At 39.3% G+C, this 16837-nt stretch overlaps 1 protein-coding gene across 3 annotated transcripts in view; it reads right to left on the minus strand.

Annotated features, from left to right (window-relative positions):
- Positions 1-16837, minus strand: part of LOC306854270 (roundabout homolog 2-like) — a 346492-nt gene that overhangs the window by 190284 nt on the left and 139371 nt on the right. For 2 of the 3 annotated variants that reach the window (XM_079392146.1, XM_079392144.1), the window contains exon 1: positions 9326-10045. The exons of the other annotated variant lie outside the window; for it this stretch is intronic. In XM_079392146.1, coding sequence (XP_079248272.1) covers positions 9326-9383 — 58 coding nt within the window. In that variant the 5' untranslated portion in view covers positions 9384-10045. Of the gene's footprint in view, positions 1-9325; positions 10046-16837 lie in introns of those variants that run through there. 3 annotated transcript variants of the gene reach the window in all.

Here is a 16837-nt window from a genome sequence, read left to right on the forward strand (position 1 = left end):
ATCTGCACAGACATACACGTGGAAAGCAAACACGAGAGAGCCTGATAATTCCAGGAAGCCTATAGTCCTCTTCGAAAAAAGGAAAGTTTCCAGATATTGCCTTCCCATGTATCTCGCTCTCTCTTACACACACACTCTTCCCCCTGCAGTGAGTTATTGACTTTGTATCAGTGTACGCTTCCCGAGTCCGCTCCTGCGGTGAGATATAAATAGACACAACGGGAGAAATGAGAATTTAATAATCAAAGATAATGGCTTTGTACATATTTATACTTCAGCGGCTTCTACTTCCTGTCAAGTTGTCTCCATTCTCAAATCTTTCCCCACACCTCTATGTTCTCCTCACAGGATACAAGTTATCTTTCCCTCCATATCTGTCTGCTGCTATCTATCAGCAGTCGTCCCTCTATTGCTCTCTCCCATCAGGAAATGACCTGTCAGGGCTTTGAAAGAAAAAAGGAAAGGCATGGAAGACAGAATTCCACATTCAGAGGAGGGCAGCAACCCTCATCAACACATTCGCCAGTGCCTCAAACCCCTCCTTTTCGTCCTTTCACTCCCTCTTTTCTTCTGCATTCACATCAACTCTCTCATTTTCTCTCAGGCTGATGAATGGATGAAAGGTCTGGCCTTTATGAAGGACCGGGTGTGATGTTTTCAGGGATGTTAGGCCTACTGTTTGCACATTTATGAAGTTTCAAAAATTCAATTTGGTGCAATACAGAAAAAAAAAAATATTGTCAATAAATCACACAATTTGAGCTATCATTGCATTTCACAATTGTCCAGGATGAGCTGTAGTTTAATACTTGTGTTTAGAGAACTGAACAAAGCCGCAACTCATCAACCAGCCATAGTAAATAACTGCTACAGAAATGATATGTGTGCAGATGATTCTCTACTAATAGCCAAACAAGTTTTTTTCTTTGCTTTCCACAGTGGTTGAAAGCCCTTTTTATCATGCGCTTTTTGTACATATTTATTCAACATCTACTTAACATGCCAGGATTGTCTTGTAAAATAATGGGGGTCAGGTCAGCGTGGACACTTTGAAATGGGCTCCCGCAGGTGTGAGTTTGTTTGACTTTGTGAAAATATTGTGGTGCCGGGTCTTTTATAACAGCATGTGTGTGATAACATCAGAGCTATGTAGGGCTTTGAGTGTGTGCATATGCACCCACACCCTAATGAACGCACACACACAGGTGTTCTGCGGCATACCTCGCTCATTCTTTGCATCCTGGTGACGGCTGATCTTTGAACAGCTCTGAAGAGCAGCGACAGCTTTGTAGAGTGACATAAAAAGCAGTATGATTGCCTCCCATACAGTAATATCTTTAGTATACCTCACAGTTCATGGTCCAAAGTCAACAGAGCGTAAAATAAATAAACCCTATATACTTTTGAAGAGATCGAAAGAAAGGTGGCCACATTAGTCGCTAGAGTTGAGAGAAGGCAGTTTTATTGCAGAAGATGTGGGCGGCCGCTGTTAAACACATGGGCATGTCACTGACTTGGCTGCAGCCTTTGCTCGCTGGTCCCAGCTGAACTGAGGTATAGACTGCTGGTACAGTGAAAGATACAGTGTGCCTAGAATGCAAGTTAATGAAAAGCTTGAGCCCTGGGATCAGCCCAGTGAGATTTATAAGTCTCATTTCATAGAAGGCTTGATTTGAATATCTCTGCAGAGTGTAGAGAGATGAGCTTTTAAGTTTAAATAAGTTAAAGGTTTGTAGGGGTCTTCTCTACATGGTAAGAACTTTATATGTAAGGTAAGACAAGAACATTTAGGCTGAAACCAAGAGTAAACAAGTGTGCAATTATTCTACAGCTTAAATAGTGATTATATGGTATAAACATGCAAAAAAAAAAAAAAAAAAAAAAAAAAAAATTACAACGTAAAATGTTTTAAGTACAGTATTGCATTTTATATATGGAAGTACTCAGGGAATTCTTGCCATTTTCCATGTAGATTCAGCTGATGACTCAATGTGTTGTCAGCCAGGACGTATTTATGACAGATGCACTGCCTTATCAAAATCACCTCAGCTATGTACATGAAAGGTCATCAACAGAGTCACTGATATCATTACTTGGGAACCTTTGCCGCAAATAACATTGCAACGATTAAAGGGGTCATATGACGTTGCTAAAAAGAACATTATTTTGTGTATTTGGTGTAATGCAATGTGTCTATGCGGTTTAAGGTTCAAAAAACACATTATTTTCCACAAATTGTACATTATTTTTGCTCCTCTATGCCCCGCCTTTCTGAAACGTGACGATTTTTTACAAAGCTCATCGTTCTGAGAAGTGAGGCGTGCTCTCATTGGCCAGCTATCCAGTGCGTTGTGATTGGCCGAATACCTCAAGCGTGAGATGGAAATGTTACGCCCCCTTACCGTATTGTGATGCTGTGTCGCAGCGCAACTATACAAAAACAATAAAACCCATTATAAACGAGGCATTTATTGCATCCAGTGGGGACATAATTACTGATTATAATGACTAATACTGTCTTTTTACGCGTAGTGGCATAACCATGTCTGCATTTGTTATCGGAGAAACGAAAAACAACAAGCACTACTCTACACTGCTCAAAACTCGCGTCTGAATCATCAGTGGAAAATTCTTTAAAAAAGAAAACGTACTTACAGGCTGTGAGTCAGAAGCGCCAGACTGTCCTTGCAAAGTTGGAATTGCCCCACTTTATAGAAACAGCCTTTGTGCAAGCCAGCAATGTACGCTACTCTTCCAGGTTCAGGAAATAGTCCTCCGTAAAATGCGCTGCACACACTCAAATATTTGCGTTGTACTGTTCTGGAACAGTGTTGTAAATATAACTCAACCACTGATTTCTAGTTGTGTCCTCTTTTGGAAGAGGACACAACGAAACACCGCGTCTCCACAACATGGCGCCGGCGGCAGCAATAATACTACAGCGAGAATAAGTGTTACACCTTCTTTCATTGCGTATACGTTTGGCCGGTGTTATGCAAATCTTCCCACACCGTGACATAGACATGTGGGGGTGTGTTTGAATGAGCCGTTTTAGGGGGGTGTGGCAGAGTCTTAACTTTTATAAAGAAGATCTATTTGGTTTTGAGACTTTAGTCTTCAACCTCAGGGATCTTATCTATGCACAAACAGCTTGTAACACTCCAAAGAGAAAGGAAAACTTGAAATCGCATCATATGATCCCTTTAATATCCATTTTACTGTATAAAATGAAATCTTGAATTTAAACCTACAATCCTGCTTTCAAAACTGAGAGTATCTACATGAAACTATGTGTGGTAACTTCAAGTAACTGAGTGTATTGACAAGTAACTGAAATGGACATTTATAATTTCATCTACAATTACATCTGAATAAAAACCCTAATATATCCAATCAAGTCAGTTTCTAAACCTCAGTAAGTCTTAGCTTTTAATTGTGAATCGGATAGAAAAACCATTGAATTTAAATATACAATCCTAAATCTAAACCTATAATTTAGACGGTTAAGTGTACTTAACTTCACAAGCGTTGTACAACAACCCTAAACGTCAACCTACAAAGCCCTTTCTAATCCTGGCTGAAACTAAACTTGCCTCAAACTCATCACATAAACTTCCTTATTCAGCAAAGTTATAAAATCTCCTCAGTAAAACTTTCTCTGTGATAATCAAAAGGCCTGGTCTTGCACGTGCAGCCTGAAGCGCAACAGTCAGCACGTGCCGTGATGCATGAGAGTGAAGGTGGCAGCGTGGAAGATTTTATACACTGCCCTGCACTGCTCTTCTCTGCATTACTGCCCTGACGCGCATGACAGATGTGCTTTGGAGTGCCGGGCAGTCTCTCTGTCTTCAGCTGCTCCACTGCGGCTGAGCCTCATCCATTTTCATGACCGGCAGAGCTGCTTTTAATCTCACTGTCTTCTCCGCAGTGTCTCATACGTATCAGGCACAGGCTGGAGCAAATCCCGGACCAAAGGGGAACAACCACAGCTCTGGGATTTGATTATTCTGAAAAAAATAGCGTTAGCTGAATTTCATTTAAATTCTTTATCTAGGCTTTACCTCTCTCTGTGTGTGGGTTCCTCTTATCTGTTTGTGTTATGTTGTGTTGAGTCATTCAGCCTTGACACAGATCCTTTCTTATCTAAGAGCTGCCGAGAGACAACTAAACGAGGGCAAGGTGAAGCCAATGGATGAAAGAGCAAATGACACTTTCTCAAACATGACTTTGTGGACTGAAGGAGTCAGTGGATTGTACAAACTGTGTTTGGTCGAGTCTGTTGACTGTCAAATGGAGAGAAAGATAAAGGCCAGGCCGCTATCTCCAAAGAGCGATCTCTTGCCAGAGAAATTATCCCTAATACTTATCACACTGTAGTTTCCTTTCTGACTGGCAGTCTGGTTCTAGGAAACTTGGGAAAGTGCATGCCCAGTGCTTCACTAAGGGAAAATCTGACACTTAGCTCATTCGCTTCTATTTATTCACATTAAAGACCAAATGAATTGGCTCAACAAATACAGATTTCTTTAGTATTTTTGATCATTTGGACAGTTTTCAACTGATCAGATGAGGAGACCAAGAGGCCTGCCAGCTTGGCCAGGCTGGGAAACCAACCTAGCTTAGGGAGGTTTATGTGTTTTTTCCCCAACCCTTAATAGGATATAAATCAATATTTCTGGTCCATTTTCTGGAAGAGAAAGAATGAGCATATCTTCCATTTCTAAGAGTACAGCATTCATACATCAAAGCTAACACATGTAATAAAAGTCTGAAAACTGTTTGGTCTTTAAATGAAAAAAAAGTTCTCTTGACAGGCTTTATCCACTTTTTAGGAAATAATATGCATCTTGCCACTCAGTGTGTTATCAGTGCGGACATGTGCAGAGCAAAGAGATTGCATTATGTATTTTGATCTTGTTAGCAAGTACGGGGAAAACCACTACATCAGTGGAGTCTTCAGCACATTTCTGCACATTGTCACTAGTTATAAAAGTAACGAATGAAATTACAGTGTCAAATATGATACAGGATCAAAGTTCAGAATTGAACTGTGAAAAAACACCTGACAGCAACTGGAAAGCAACTATAACTTCTTGTGTTGTATTGAGTTTAACTAAACCTAAAAGACAAAAATTAGGCCACATCAAGTCATTTTCTAATCCCAAAAACATTAAACATCTAATGAAGAACATGGTCCCCCGCTGAGTCTGAGCCACCGCATCCTCTTTCTAGAAAATGTCATAGGCATGCATGCTTGACTGAGAGCGAGCCAAGCAGATGAAAACACTTTGGTCTCATCCCCCTGAAGCTCTTTTCCAACTCTAATGTATATAATCTCCTCACTTTGTGCTGCTTGTGACATTTCCATTGAGAAAAACTGCTAAAATACAGCTACTCTACTACATTGCATTCCCAATTCAACAGCCACCTTTAAATGTCATTCATCCACTCTCACATTTACAGCCATTGGTGGCGTGAATCAACAAAATTACTGTCAACAAAAACTGTGAACGAGAGAAATATGTCTTGCTCTTTTTTCGTCGCACTTTCTGAGGCGGAGTTTGGCTTGATGTAGCGTTTGTTTCTTGCTAAGGAAGTAATTATCAATTATAAGACGGATTTGGCTGATTCTCAGAGGAGGAAGAGGCAGGTTTAGAGTGTTTAAATGATACTCTAAGTATAGCAGCAGTGGTGTAATACTATCCAGCCTCCCATGCTGAGATACTCAATGCTCTTACTGCCTGATACTACAACAATGTCAGCAAAGTGCCCACACGCTGACCCCCCGACTTTAACCCTCATTATAGATTCCCTACACCCTCCGCTCTCTCTTTGCTCGCCTATCATCTCCTCTCTCACTCCAGCTATCCGTCACATTCTTTCTCCGAGAGCCCATCCTTGTTTTAATCTGAGCGCTAAACTGAGAAACAGTCACACATCTTCACATGCACAAACACTCCCTGACTCCAGTGTGGTTGTTTTGTGGTTTCAAGCTGCGTACGCGTCATTACCACAGGCCTCTCTTCGAAAATGAGGCACAATTACGACAGCAATGCATCACAGCCTAGCCAGCTGGTGCAGAACAATTCCATTTAAACCCAGATTGTATGATGTCTCATTCGTAAAGACCCCAGATCAGACCCACCTTGCAACTGCAAGTTTAATTACTGATCTCAGTCAATTACATTGAGCCGGTTCATGTAATTGGTTCTATCAAACACACTATGAATTTAAGAAAATCGAAACATCCATAACAAGAGACCCAAATAATCTTACATGCATCTCTACAAGACTTTCAGATCAGATCTCAGTAATGTCAAAAGTTGCAATCAGAAGTCTCAAAATGATCTGAAACCTTTTTTCGTTTAATTCTTTTTTGAAACCAAACAATCTAAGTCGAGGTAAATTTTTAGCAGAAGCAACAGCTCATTGAACTATCAAGCTTGACTCTGTTGTTTCTCCTAAAATTCTTTAGGAGAAACACCTGAGATAACCTCGATACTACAGTAAAGCATAAGAGATAAAGGAGCAACCTCCAAGCAATCAAAGGTTTCTCTGGTGTTCATGAACACCAACGTGACATTTTGTTTCAGATGCATTACCTACAGTTCTAAATTTCTCCTTGCCTCTTTCAGTCATGACTTGCAGACACACATACACTCTAGTCTGAGTTTTAGTTTCTCCTGACAGTGCAGATCTGAAGCTTCAGCGTGCAGACAGATACAGCAGCGTCATTTAGAGTGGACCCACAAGGGACCGTTGGCAGGCAGGTGCACGTCTCCTCACCTCCACCAGGGGAGCTTGGGAGTGGGGCATCGTCTTGTTCTCTGCTCTCGGTTATGAACACACTACTAAAAGCAGCAAAGTTAACCGAGGGATCAGACCCTGGGTAATAGCAGAAAAGTGGGACGTGGGAACATAGGGACAAGAGCATTGAACCTAAAGCTTCAAGGAGTACAAAATACTGCAGCCAAGAGTAAGCATTTCTGCTATACTTTACTTATAACATCAACTAGGTTTTTGTAAATGTCACAAGCAGCACAAAGTGAGGAGATTATATACTATTATTAGAGTTGGAAAAGAGCTTCGGTGGGATGAGACCAAAGCGTTTTCTGTAGAAACAAGTGAAAAGTGTCCACCTCAGACCCTATAATTCAAGTCCCTTCATTAATGTAAGTCTACGCATTTTTTCACCCATGCTAGGCAAAAATGGTCCAATCAGACTATTGCAATTACTAAAGATCTTCAAAACTGGAATAAAATTCTCAGTCTAACGGACTAGCTGTATCAAGTCAACATCAAAACAAGAACATCAGGTTTGTCATGTCTCACTAACTCTGAACCCCAAAAACTCTTTTCTCCCAAGTCTCCATTCATTCCCCTCCCTCCCCGAGCAGCATTAATCACCCTGGCCCCGAACAGAACCAAATGACTACGGTCATTCAAGCCCAGGACAGCTTTGTTGCAAACACAGCCTTTTCTGAATGCATCTCCACAGCCTTTTTTGTCTGCTTGGAGAGGGCTGCTCCTCAAACCCGGCTCCTCCTTCCACCAGAACGGCCGGATTACCTCTCACAGACCAGTTGGACAGGGAGAGAGGAGGGTTACGGGGCAAACAGTTTGCCGGGGTGATTCATGGGCTCTTCTAGAAAGACCTACACCCCTCTTACCCTCCAAAAACTAAGGGCAATGCCTTCAACCAGTGCCTAGCAACCGGCAGCTGGGGCGCAACAGAAATGGGGAAGGACAGGGAGTTTCTGAGCTGAATTGGGCTAGACTAGCAGGCTCCATGGTAGATACAGGGACAAAAACAGGAGACAAACAGCAAGACAAGTGCAGAAGCTGGAAGGACAATGGGAGAAGCTGTAGCCTGACTCAGCGCCTCATCAGTCACTGTAACATCTACTGGCCTTATTATCTTTAAAGAGTTCAAACAAAAACCCAACCAAACACGGTTAAGTGTGAAATAGGCATTTTGGACAAAGGTGCTCTTCACACAGCTAATGTAATGTGTGTGACTGTCTCAAAGACAAATATGAACTGTTCACATCATGAAAAGACACCAAATACAACCCACGCCAACTTCTAGAGCAGCTTGCCTTATCTAAACACACCATACACTATAATTAGGTATATTAATTTTATTCTCCTAAGATACAGAGTTAATGGTTAGACACACCAATCTGACAACATCAAGTCCTTTGTTTCACACCATTAACAATATCTTCATTAGTGATTAATTAAAACGCTAACAAGTGTTCATTGCCCATTACTCATTTAGTTATCATATAAATCAGAGACTACCAGAGAGACAGAAGTGATTGGCTTCCAAACTCCTTTACGGTCTTGATCTATACAACAAAACTGAGCAGTTTAGGCAGCTTAGGGAATGCAGTGAAAAGACATGAACAGATGTGAGGAAATAAACACGCTGTTTCAAATATTACATAAATCATATAAGCCTCTGTGAGTTTTACTGGAATAATAATCCTTATGTAATATTTTAAAAAGCAGAACGGGCTAAGCAAGAGGGTTTAATGAAACCAAACACAGACATATCAGAAAATGCAAATAATAACATCAGTTCAGAAGTTAAAATCCATACAGAAAGCTCTTCAGAATTCCGTGCAGACTATTGTGTCTAGTGTAATTGGTTCAGTTGATTATTTCATACTCTTGGACTGATGAAATCTCATTCTGGATCATGTTTGTATATCAATTTCTTAGCAAAAACAATCTTATATAATCCGTTTGGTATTCTTAAACCCTATGTTTGTCATTTGGGGTCCATATGTGCAATCTTTGTGCCACGCCTTGCGCATCCACTGGTGCTTTTCACAGCAGGTGTCACCCCACATTCTGAGACTACCGCGACTGTGGCACCAGCTGTGGAAAGCACTGGTTGGTACCTAACCACAGGTTATAAATATGAACTACACCAGAAGTTTAACACATTTTTTTGACAAATCATACTAAACAAGTATGTTTCCCCCTCCAAGCACAAATAATTTTCCACAAACATTATACGCAGGAACATAACATTCTTATTCGGACTAAAACTAAATTTACTTTGCCAAGTGATGACTGAAAAAGTGTCCAAAATAAAACCCCGCTCTCCTACTGTATAATAAAAATAATTGTGTTGTCAAATTCATTGACGTGTCCACGAAACAAAATAAATAAATACGATAATACCATTGAAGGAAACTATGCAAGGGTGTTTTTAACATTTAATTATGCATTTCGCAGAACCGCAAAGTCTCAGAAAAATCTATTTTCCGAAGCTAAAGCGTTCTGTTAGAACGGAGCATAAAAAGTAACTCACCATCCACTTGGTTAAAGTATACTAATCCACAGAGTAAAAGGTGTGTTAGAGGACTCATTCTGTCATAGTCCACATCCACTCCACTCCTCAATTCTCAAACACTGGACAAGTTTCTCCTCTTTTAGTATTTGGAGTATGTAGGAGCTCTCAGTAGTCGCTCAGATCCAGCTGAAATGTCAGATGAGTATTCGCTGGGCTCATGGTGTCTTTCTGGATAAGGAACGAGATCCACGCGCACCAGTGAGGATTGAACTAGTGTCTGTCAGCCCGTGGGTTATAACTTGCCTTATATCAGCTTTTGATTTCTGTCCTAACGGGACTGCAAAACAGCAGAAGCGAGTCAGAAACAGCAGAGAACACGCGTAAAGACACGCGGATCTGTCCAAACGCGCGTGGAAATGTTGCGCGCTCCGGTTCCTTCAACAGCTTCTGAAGCACCTTACAGATCGCTTCCACGACCCTCTTCGGTGTTTAAAGTGTAAATATGTCTTCTCGTTTCATTACACTCTTAACTCCGCGTCCAGAAAGCCGCTCAAAAAGTTCCGTGGCGAGCCGTTAAATCCAGCGTAAATCGGTCGGGGTGGCGTTGGCCCCGTGCGATCGCTCTCTGTGAGTCTACAGCAGAGTGAATGTGATCAGTCTTGGGAAGGGCGAGAGCTCCGCAGCGCTCCTACAGCTCCATAACTGACACCCCTGTGCGCACAGCTCCCGGGCCGAGCCAAGACTGACGCTCATGCTAGAGGAAGAAACAGCGAGGGGGAGGAGAGCGGGAGGAGTGGAGGAGGAGGAGGATGCTGTGGGCAGAGGTGGCTGGGGAGCGCTCAAAGCTGCTCTCCGATCTTGGCTCACAGCTTTCCTTGGTGTTATCCACAAAGTTGACCCAAAGCGCCACACGATCGGCACCACACCAAACGAAAAGACAGTAGGACCACCAATAATATATAATAATTATACAAAATATGAAACCGATAAAAATTACTATTGTTATTATTGTTATTTATCCTTACAATTTTAATTGGACTATTCCTTGTAAATACCCGCAAAATCTGGGATATAGGCCCTAGCCAATAAAATATGTATTATATTATAATTTTAATTATAATTACACTTTCTTAATTTAATTACATTTATATACAAATATATACATAAAAAAACAATAACAAAAAAACAATTATAAAACATTTTTCACAAGATATTGAATATAATAAAATACGATATATTAAACTAGAATTGTTAAACAGTTTACAGACAGACAGACAGACAGACACACACACACACACACACCTATCATGCAGCGCGGAAGACCAGCGTTCACTGAAATATTATCTTCTAGTCTCAGCTCTAAGACTGTATAATTGGTTTCATTAAAATTTGATGGGCTGTCCTGCATCAGGTGGATAATACTGAGGAGGTCAAACACACAAATCTCATTTCCTGAGAGGGAATTAACTTACATACTGGCGTTAAATGTAATTTTGACGGGCAATATGTACGCTATTGCTTTGCATTATTAAAACAAATAAATGCAGTTTTTCCTCCACTTGATGTTATTTAGACGCGTTCGGTTAAGGATTCTTATTTTAAATTTAATTTGAGAGCGAGTGTCAGGCAGGGTGAATAAATGCTGTGAAATGTGCCGCAGCTCAACCGCGCAGGAGTACGGGCTTGTGTCTGCATCTCCATCCGAGCGTGGACGCACTGGATGCCGCCTGGCTGCTTTAATCCTCCTACCTTGTGTGGACGATTCTTTAGCGCCCCCTAATGGTACAGTAAAACACAGGCCGAATCAAACAAAGACCTCTGAGCTTTCATAGTTCCAAAGATCACATGACAGAAGCCTAAGGACCAATTTAGAAGAATGTTAAGCAATTCAAAGGAGGCACAAAAAAATAAATAATCAAAATCCAACATTCAGATCAATATGGGTTTTTCAGTTTACCAATAAAATATCCTCACCACATTCACATTTCTAATAATTTGAGAACCTTTCGCTCTTATGAAAATTAACTCTTTGATATTTACAGTTAATTACTCTAGTAAAATCATGATACATTTTCGAAAAGACAGCTCTATTTACCACCAGCATGCTTAGAAAATTCAGAAAGCAAATTTCAGCATATATACGTACATATATATGCACACACACACACACACACCTTTATTTGCAATTTGATTTGCAGTTACAATAAATAAAATTACAATTGTGACAGTCATTATTACCTTTTTATTAATTCATTAAGTAATTGAATTAAATTTGACAGATTAAAGACAAATTTCACACTTTTTTTTCAAAACTGCCACTGTGCACATTATCTCTGATTCATTCCGTTTAATTGAATTCAAGCATATCTGGAATAAAAGATGCTTTGAATTCGGCATGAAACCTTGAATCAATAGCAGCCAAACCTGAGGCACTGGGGGCGATTAAAGCAGACCTGTAAAATCATCAAACAAGGCCTGACTCCTCAGAAGAGCAGTTGGACTTGTGCAGGCAATGCAGGGGCCGGATTCCCTGCACGAGCGGGACGCTGGAATCCCCCGCTTTCAAACTGATTTCTGACATCAAAGCAAAATAAAAGCCCTTCTGTGGAAATCATTCAAAAACAGACACTTAAAAACAAATATCTGTTCTTCTCTCACCCCCTTCTTTCAACTACTCTCGCTCATGCTCCGAACTCCTGCTGCATTTCATACACACACACACCTTTGCAGTGTCATCACAGTGTTTCTTTTAAAAAGAGGGCTCTCAGTGGGTACATAATGATAGCTTTGACTCGCAGAAGCATTTTCCACCTCTTCTGTTTGTTTGTGAGGCGACATGTTGGAGCTTGTGAGGTTTTTGCTGCTGCAACATTTAGTTTGCGGTGAGTGCTGTCAACAAGCCAGATCCAGCAATCTCCTTGATAGTTTAATCCATGCGTGTGAGCCTCACGATGAATGTGAATTCATTATTCCTTTGTCAGCCCAACCTCTAGCAACGCAAGTAGCTGCTATAGAATGGGACGCCACTGAATCGCTCCTCTGATATGACGTCACATTTCAATTGTATGAATGTACAGGGAATGAAAAGGCACAAACTTCAAAACATGGACACCCTGTTACATGATAACGCTTCTGATATTGCCTCTTTGTAAGACTACTACTATTTCAACAAATGTTGAAAAAAGGTGTGCTATTACTTTTATGTAAGAAAAATTTAGTGACAAAATATTATGAAAAAAATCCATAGAAAATATCCCTTCAGACAGCAAGCGCCATTCAGCAACATGAAAGAAAGATAGATAGAAATAATGAAAATATTTTAATATTTTTAAATATTTTAATCGTTTAAATGTAATAATGTTTTACAGTAATATTGTTAAACATGATTACATTAAAATCTTTTAATTTTAATATATATTTTAATATAGTTTGAATGTAATTTATTTTTGTGATGTGAGAAAAAAGAAAAAGCAAGAAAATATTTTAATTTTAAATATTTTAAATAATTTTAAAAGTTTTTAAATGCCTTGTTTTTTATGATTATTTTAATTCCTTTTATGTAAAGCACTTTGAATTACCATTGTCTATGAAATGTGTTAAATAAATAAGCTTGCCTTGCCTAATACATTTTAAAATGTGATTTTTAATGTAGTTTAAATGTAATAATGTTTTATAGTAATATTGTAAAACATTACATTTAATTTTTTTTATTTTAATATATAATATATTTTAATATAGTAATTTATTATTGTGATGGCAAGACAGCAAGCAAGAAAGAAAGAAAAGTAACTAATAAACTAACTTCAGCAGTGTTTATGTGCAGTAAACCCATCTGAAAAGTATAGAAGGCCTATATGTGGCATTGCATTGAGAATGCTGTTCTACACATCCATAAACAATGCATGTCTCTGCTTTACGGCTAGATGAAAAACTCCATTTCTCCCACCGCATCTCAAATCTCCCTCTTGTTATATCTCCATTCTAAATCTATCCACTGTATCCCCATATGTTGAAAGGTAGCCTTGTCCCCGTAGGGTGCTAAATATTGGCTGAAAGTGGATTTATTTTAATTAAAAAGAAGAGATGTTTACCCAAGCCTGAGAGACACTTCAGAATCAGACAGTGGAGTGGGGGTGACCGAAGAACCATATCATGCATTATACGTATAAGCATCACCTCTTTCATGCACACCAATAAGAAAAATTAAAGATGTTCATATGAATGCGCTTCTTAATGACATATTAATGTCATTTATAAGCTTGCATTGAATCTACAACCACGACAAATGCAGATTATCCTCAATTCTGCAGCTTTTCCGCCACAATTATTGAAGGAAGTGATGAAATTCCATGTGGACCTGCTACTTATGACTTTGTGTTTATATGGTTTATATGGTTGAAAGTGTTCACATTAATTCCTACCGTTGCCTAGCCAATCAAACCAAAGAGGCATAAAACAAAATGAAACTTATTACGCTTTCGCATTACATTGAATGGTAAAAATGCAAATTACCTCAACAAAGGCTTTCAAAAGAGCTTAAAAGCAGCAAAATTACAGCACGCTGTCAATCACGAGAAATAACCCGAGATTAGCATTCATATGGTTGAATAAAATCTTTGCTATTACAAGGGCACACTTTTCATCCAAGCTCTGCTGAAGGTAAACACACTCACGCACGTGAACAAAACCACCTCCCACATCAAATTATCCCTCCTTTCCTCGCGCTGTGCCCTTCTCTCCATCATCTCCCACACCACAATGGCCACCAGTGCTCTGCCACATGCTCCAGACCTTCATTTGTTTCCACCTAAACCAATCAAGCGCATATCGCTGTCGACTCATTTGGCCAATTACAGCTGTATAATCTGATCAACCCAAATCATCTATCAAGACCCTCCACCGGTTTTTGTCTGCGGACCATCTGGTGAGGGAACCCAAAGGAAGCTGAGGTACCGGCACCTAAAAAGGTCAGATCATCCCGCTCCTGATGGACTTGACTTTTGCCTTTTTTTTTTTTTTATTGACATGCAGATACATGGGAAAAGAGTTCATGCTGGTGATATTTCTAGTGAAAAAAATGACAGAATCAAGTGTTTGTTTTTAGAAAATACCAAATGTCTATTATAAAACGGATAGCTTTCTTTCGTGCTAAAATACACAGAATGCAAAGTTGGCACTTGAATTTGCTTAAAACTACATTTTCAATGAAAATGTATGCATTTAGTATTATGTAGGAACATTTTTACAAAAGCAATATGACATCTGAGGTCATTCTTCAGTATATTTCAAACCTTATCATGAATAAACTAAATGTTGAGCACCCTTCAGCCACATCCAATACAATACGTTAACCAGTAATAGCCTGCCCTCTTAAACTTATTGCTTAAATTACTTAATCATCAGAACGTAAATGTGTAGTTTCTGGTGGACAGCATTGGTTTGGCCATTAAGCTAGTGATTATATAAGGTTTAAATGAATTATAGGACCTTACGGTCTCGTCATTTATCTTGATAAAGGATCAGATGGAAACATTACAGGCTACCTTAATCTGCTCTACTCTTTAGTCTCTTTCTTAACTCTATATCACTTTCGTTTCCTCTACAGCATCTCAGAAGGTGTGTCTGGGATTTCCTCAAGTCTAACATCTATTTGGACTTCCCTAAGGTCAAAAATTATCTCCAAGACTCATTTGATGCTTAAACCACAAAACTCTAGTAAATGGTATGAAGTGAGTCTTGTTTTACAGTCATGACCAAAAATATTGGCACCCTTGGTAAATATGATCAAAGGCGGCTGTGAAAATTAATCTGCATTGTTAATCCTTTTGATCTTTTATTTAAAAAAATTTACAAAAATCTAACCTTTCATTGGATAATAATAATTTAAAATGGGGGGAAATATCATTATGAAATAATGAACAGAAAATTATAAATGTTTATGTAATTTTGAATGAATGACAGTCTTCCTCAGGTAAATTCCATTGGCAGCCGGTTACACTAGATTAGCATGAAAATGATTTCAGATCCCTTTCTAGAGCTTCTGTTTTGAATGAATGTTAAAATAATTAAAATCAAACAAAAACACATTGCATACCGTACACTCTTAAAAATAAAGGTGCACGATGCCATAGAAGAACCTTTTTGTCTAAATGGTTCCATAAAGAACCTGTAACATCTGAAGAACCTTTCTGTTTCACAAAAGGTTCTTTGTGGCAAAAGAAGATTCTTTAGATTATAAAAAGGTAAGAAAGAGATGGTTCTACAAAGAACCTTTGAACAGTTCTTTGTGGAACCAAAAATGGTTATTTTATGGCATCGCTGTGAAGAACCTTTTGAAGCACCTTTATTTTTAAGTGTAAACCTCCAACCTCATTTCCTGCAGCTCCTTATACCGATGAAAATTGTACGTACAGTGGGGTCAAAAGATCTGAGACTATTTTTGTCTTCATTAAAACTTGAAATAAATAGTGAGAAAATTTGTAAGAAATGCATTATATATTAAATAATTATTATTAAAGTTTTATATATAAATCATTTAGACTTCTAGGTCAAATTTGTGAGTTTAATCTTCTGAACTCATTTGTTCAGGCAGTCTGATGGCCGTTGCTTCCATTGATGCACAAGATGCTCTTTGGATCATTCTGGCAAACTTTTGAAGTCCATGCAACTCCCTACTATAGTTGTTTTCAATTACATTAGAAAAATGCATAATAGAGTTCTTTTCACTATTGGTCTCAGATTCTGGGACCACACTGTTCATGTTTGCTCTCCTGCATTCAAGTACACATGAATGGAACTCTAATTCCAGGCCCTACTGACAGCCAAAAATTAGATGCATACAGCCAAAGCATTGCTTTGCAAGATTCAATAACAGTTATCATATCGGTTTTTCCTGATGAATACAAACCACAAAAGGCCATCTCATCATAATGTTGCCATGCACACTCACCCGATCCATGCGATCAAACGGCACTTGAGTCACTGTTTTTACTAGCTAGCACTAGAACAATGCAGAACAATGAAGACACGAGACTGAAATTACGACCTCTCAGAGTCCATCATCCTGATTAGCACATGCTTCCATCACAGCAGATAACTGTGACAAGTCTAGTGTTTGCACATGCAAATCAAGCGCCGCACAGCCGATTTTGTCATTAGCAATAATTAGCATGGAGGTGGCTGCCAATCAATACAGCCCTACCAGGTGCGAGATTGTCGTGTTGCGTTATGGATTTTACACTATTCTCTAGCTTCCAAAAAAGGGGAGTCCAAACGAAACGCTCCTAATTTCAATCCCCACCTACAGGCTTTGGACTACGTACGCCCCTTTTTCGGTTTGCGGTATGGATCGTGAAACAATTCCCCAGTCTCTCCTAATTCTTTTACCTTAGCAAAGCATAAACATTTATCAAAATCACTGGAACTGAAAGACGCAGAGGGACAGGCTGCGACCGAGATATAAACCAACGGCAAGGGTAATTTGGAACTTTAATTCGTCCCGGTGAGTGAGGGCTCAGATATTTAATTGTG

The sequence above is a fragment of the Barbus barbus genome, assembly GCF_936440315.1.
Source record: "Barbus barbus genome assembly, chromosome: 34".
Taxonomy (NCBI): Eukaryota; Metazoa; Chordata; class Actinopteri; order Cypriniformes; family Cyprinidae; genus Barbus; species Barbus barbus.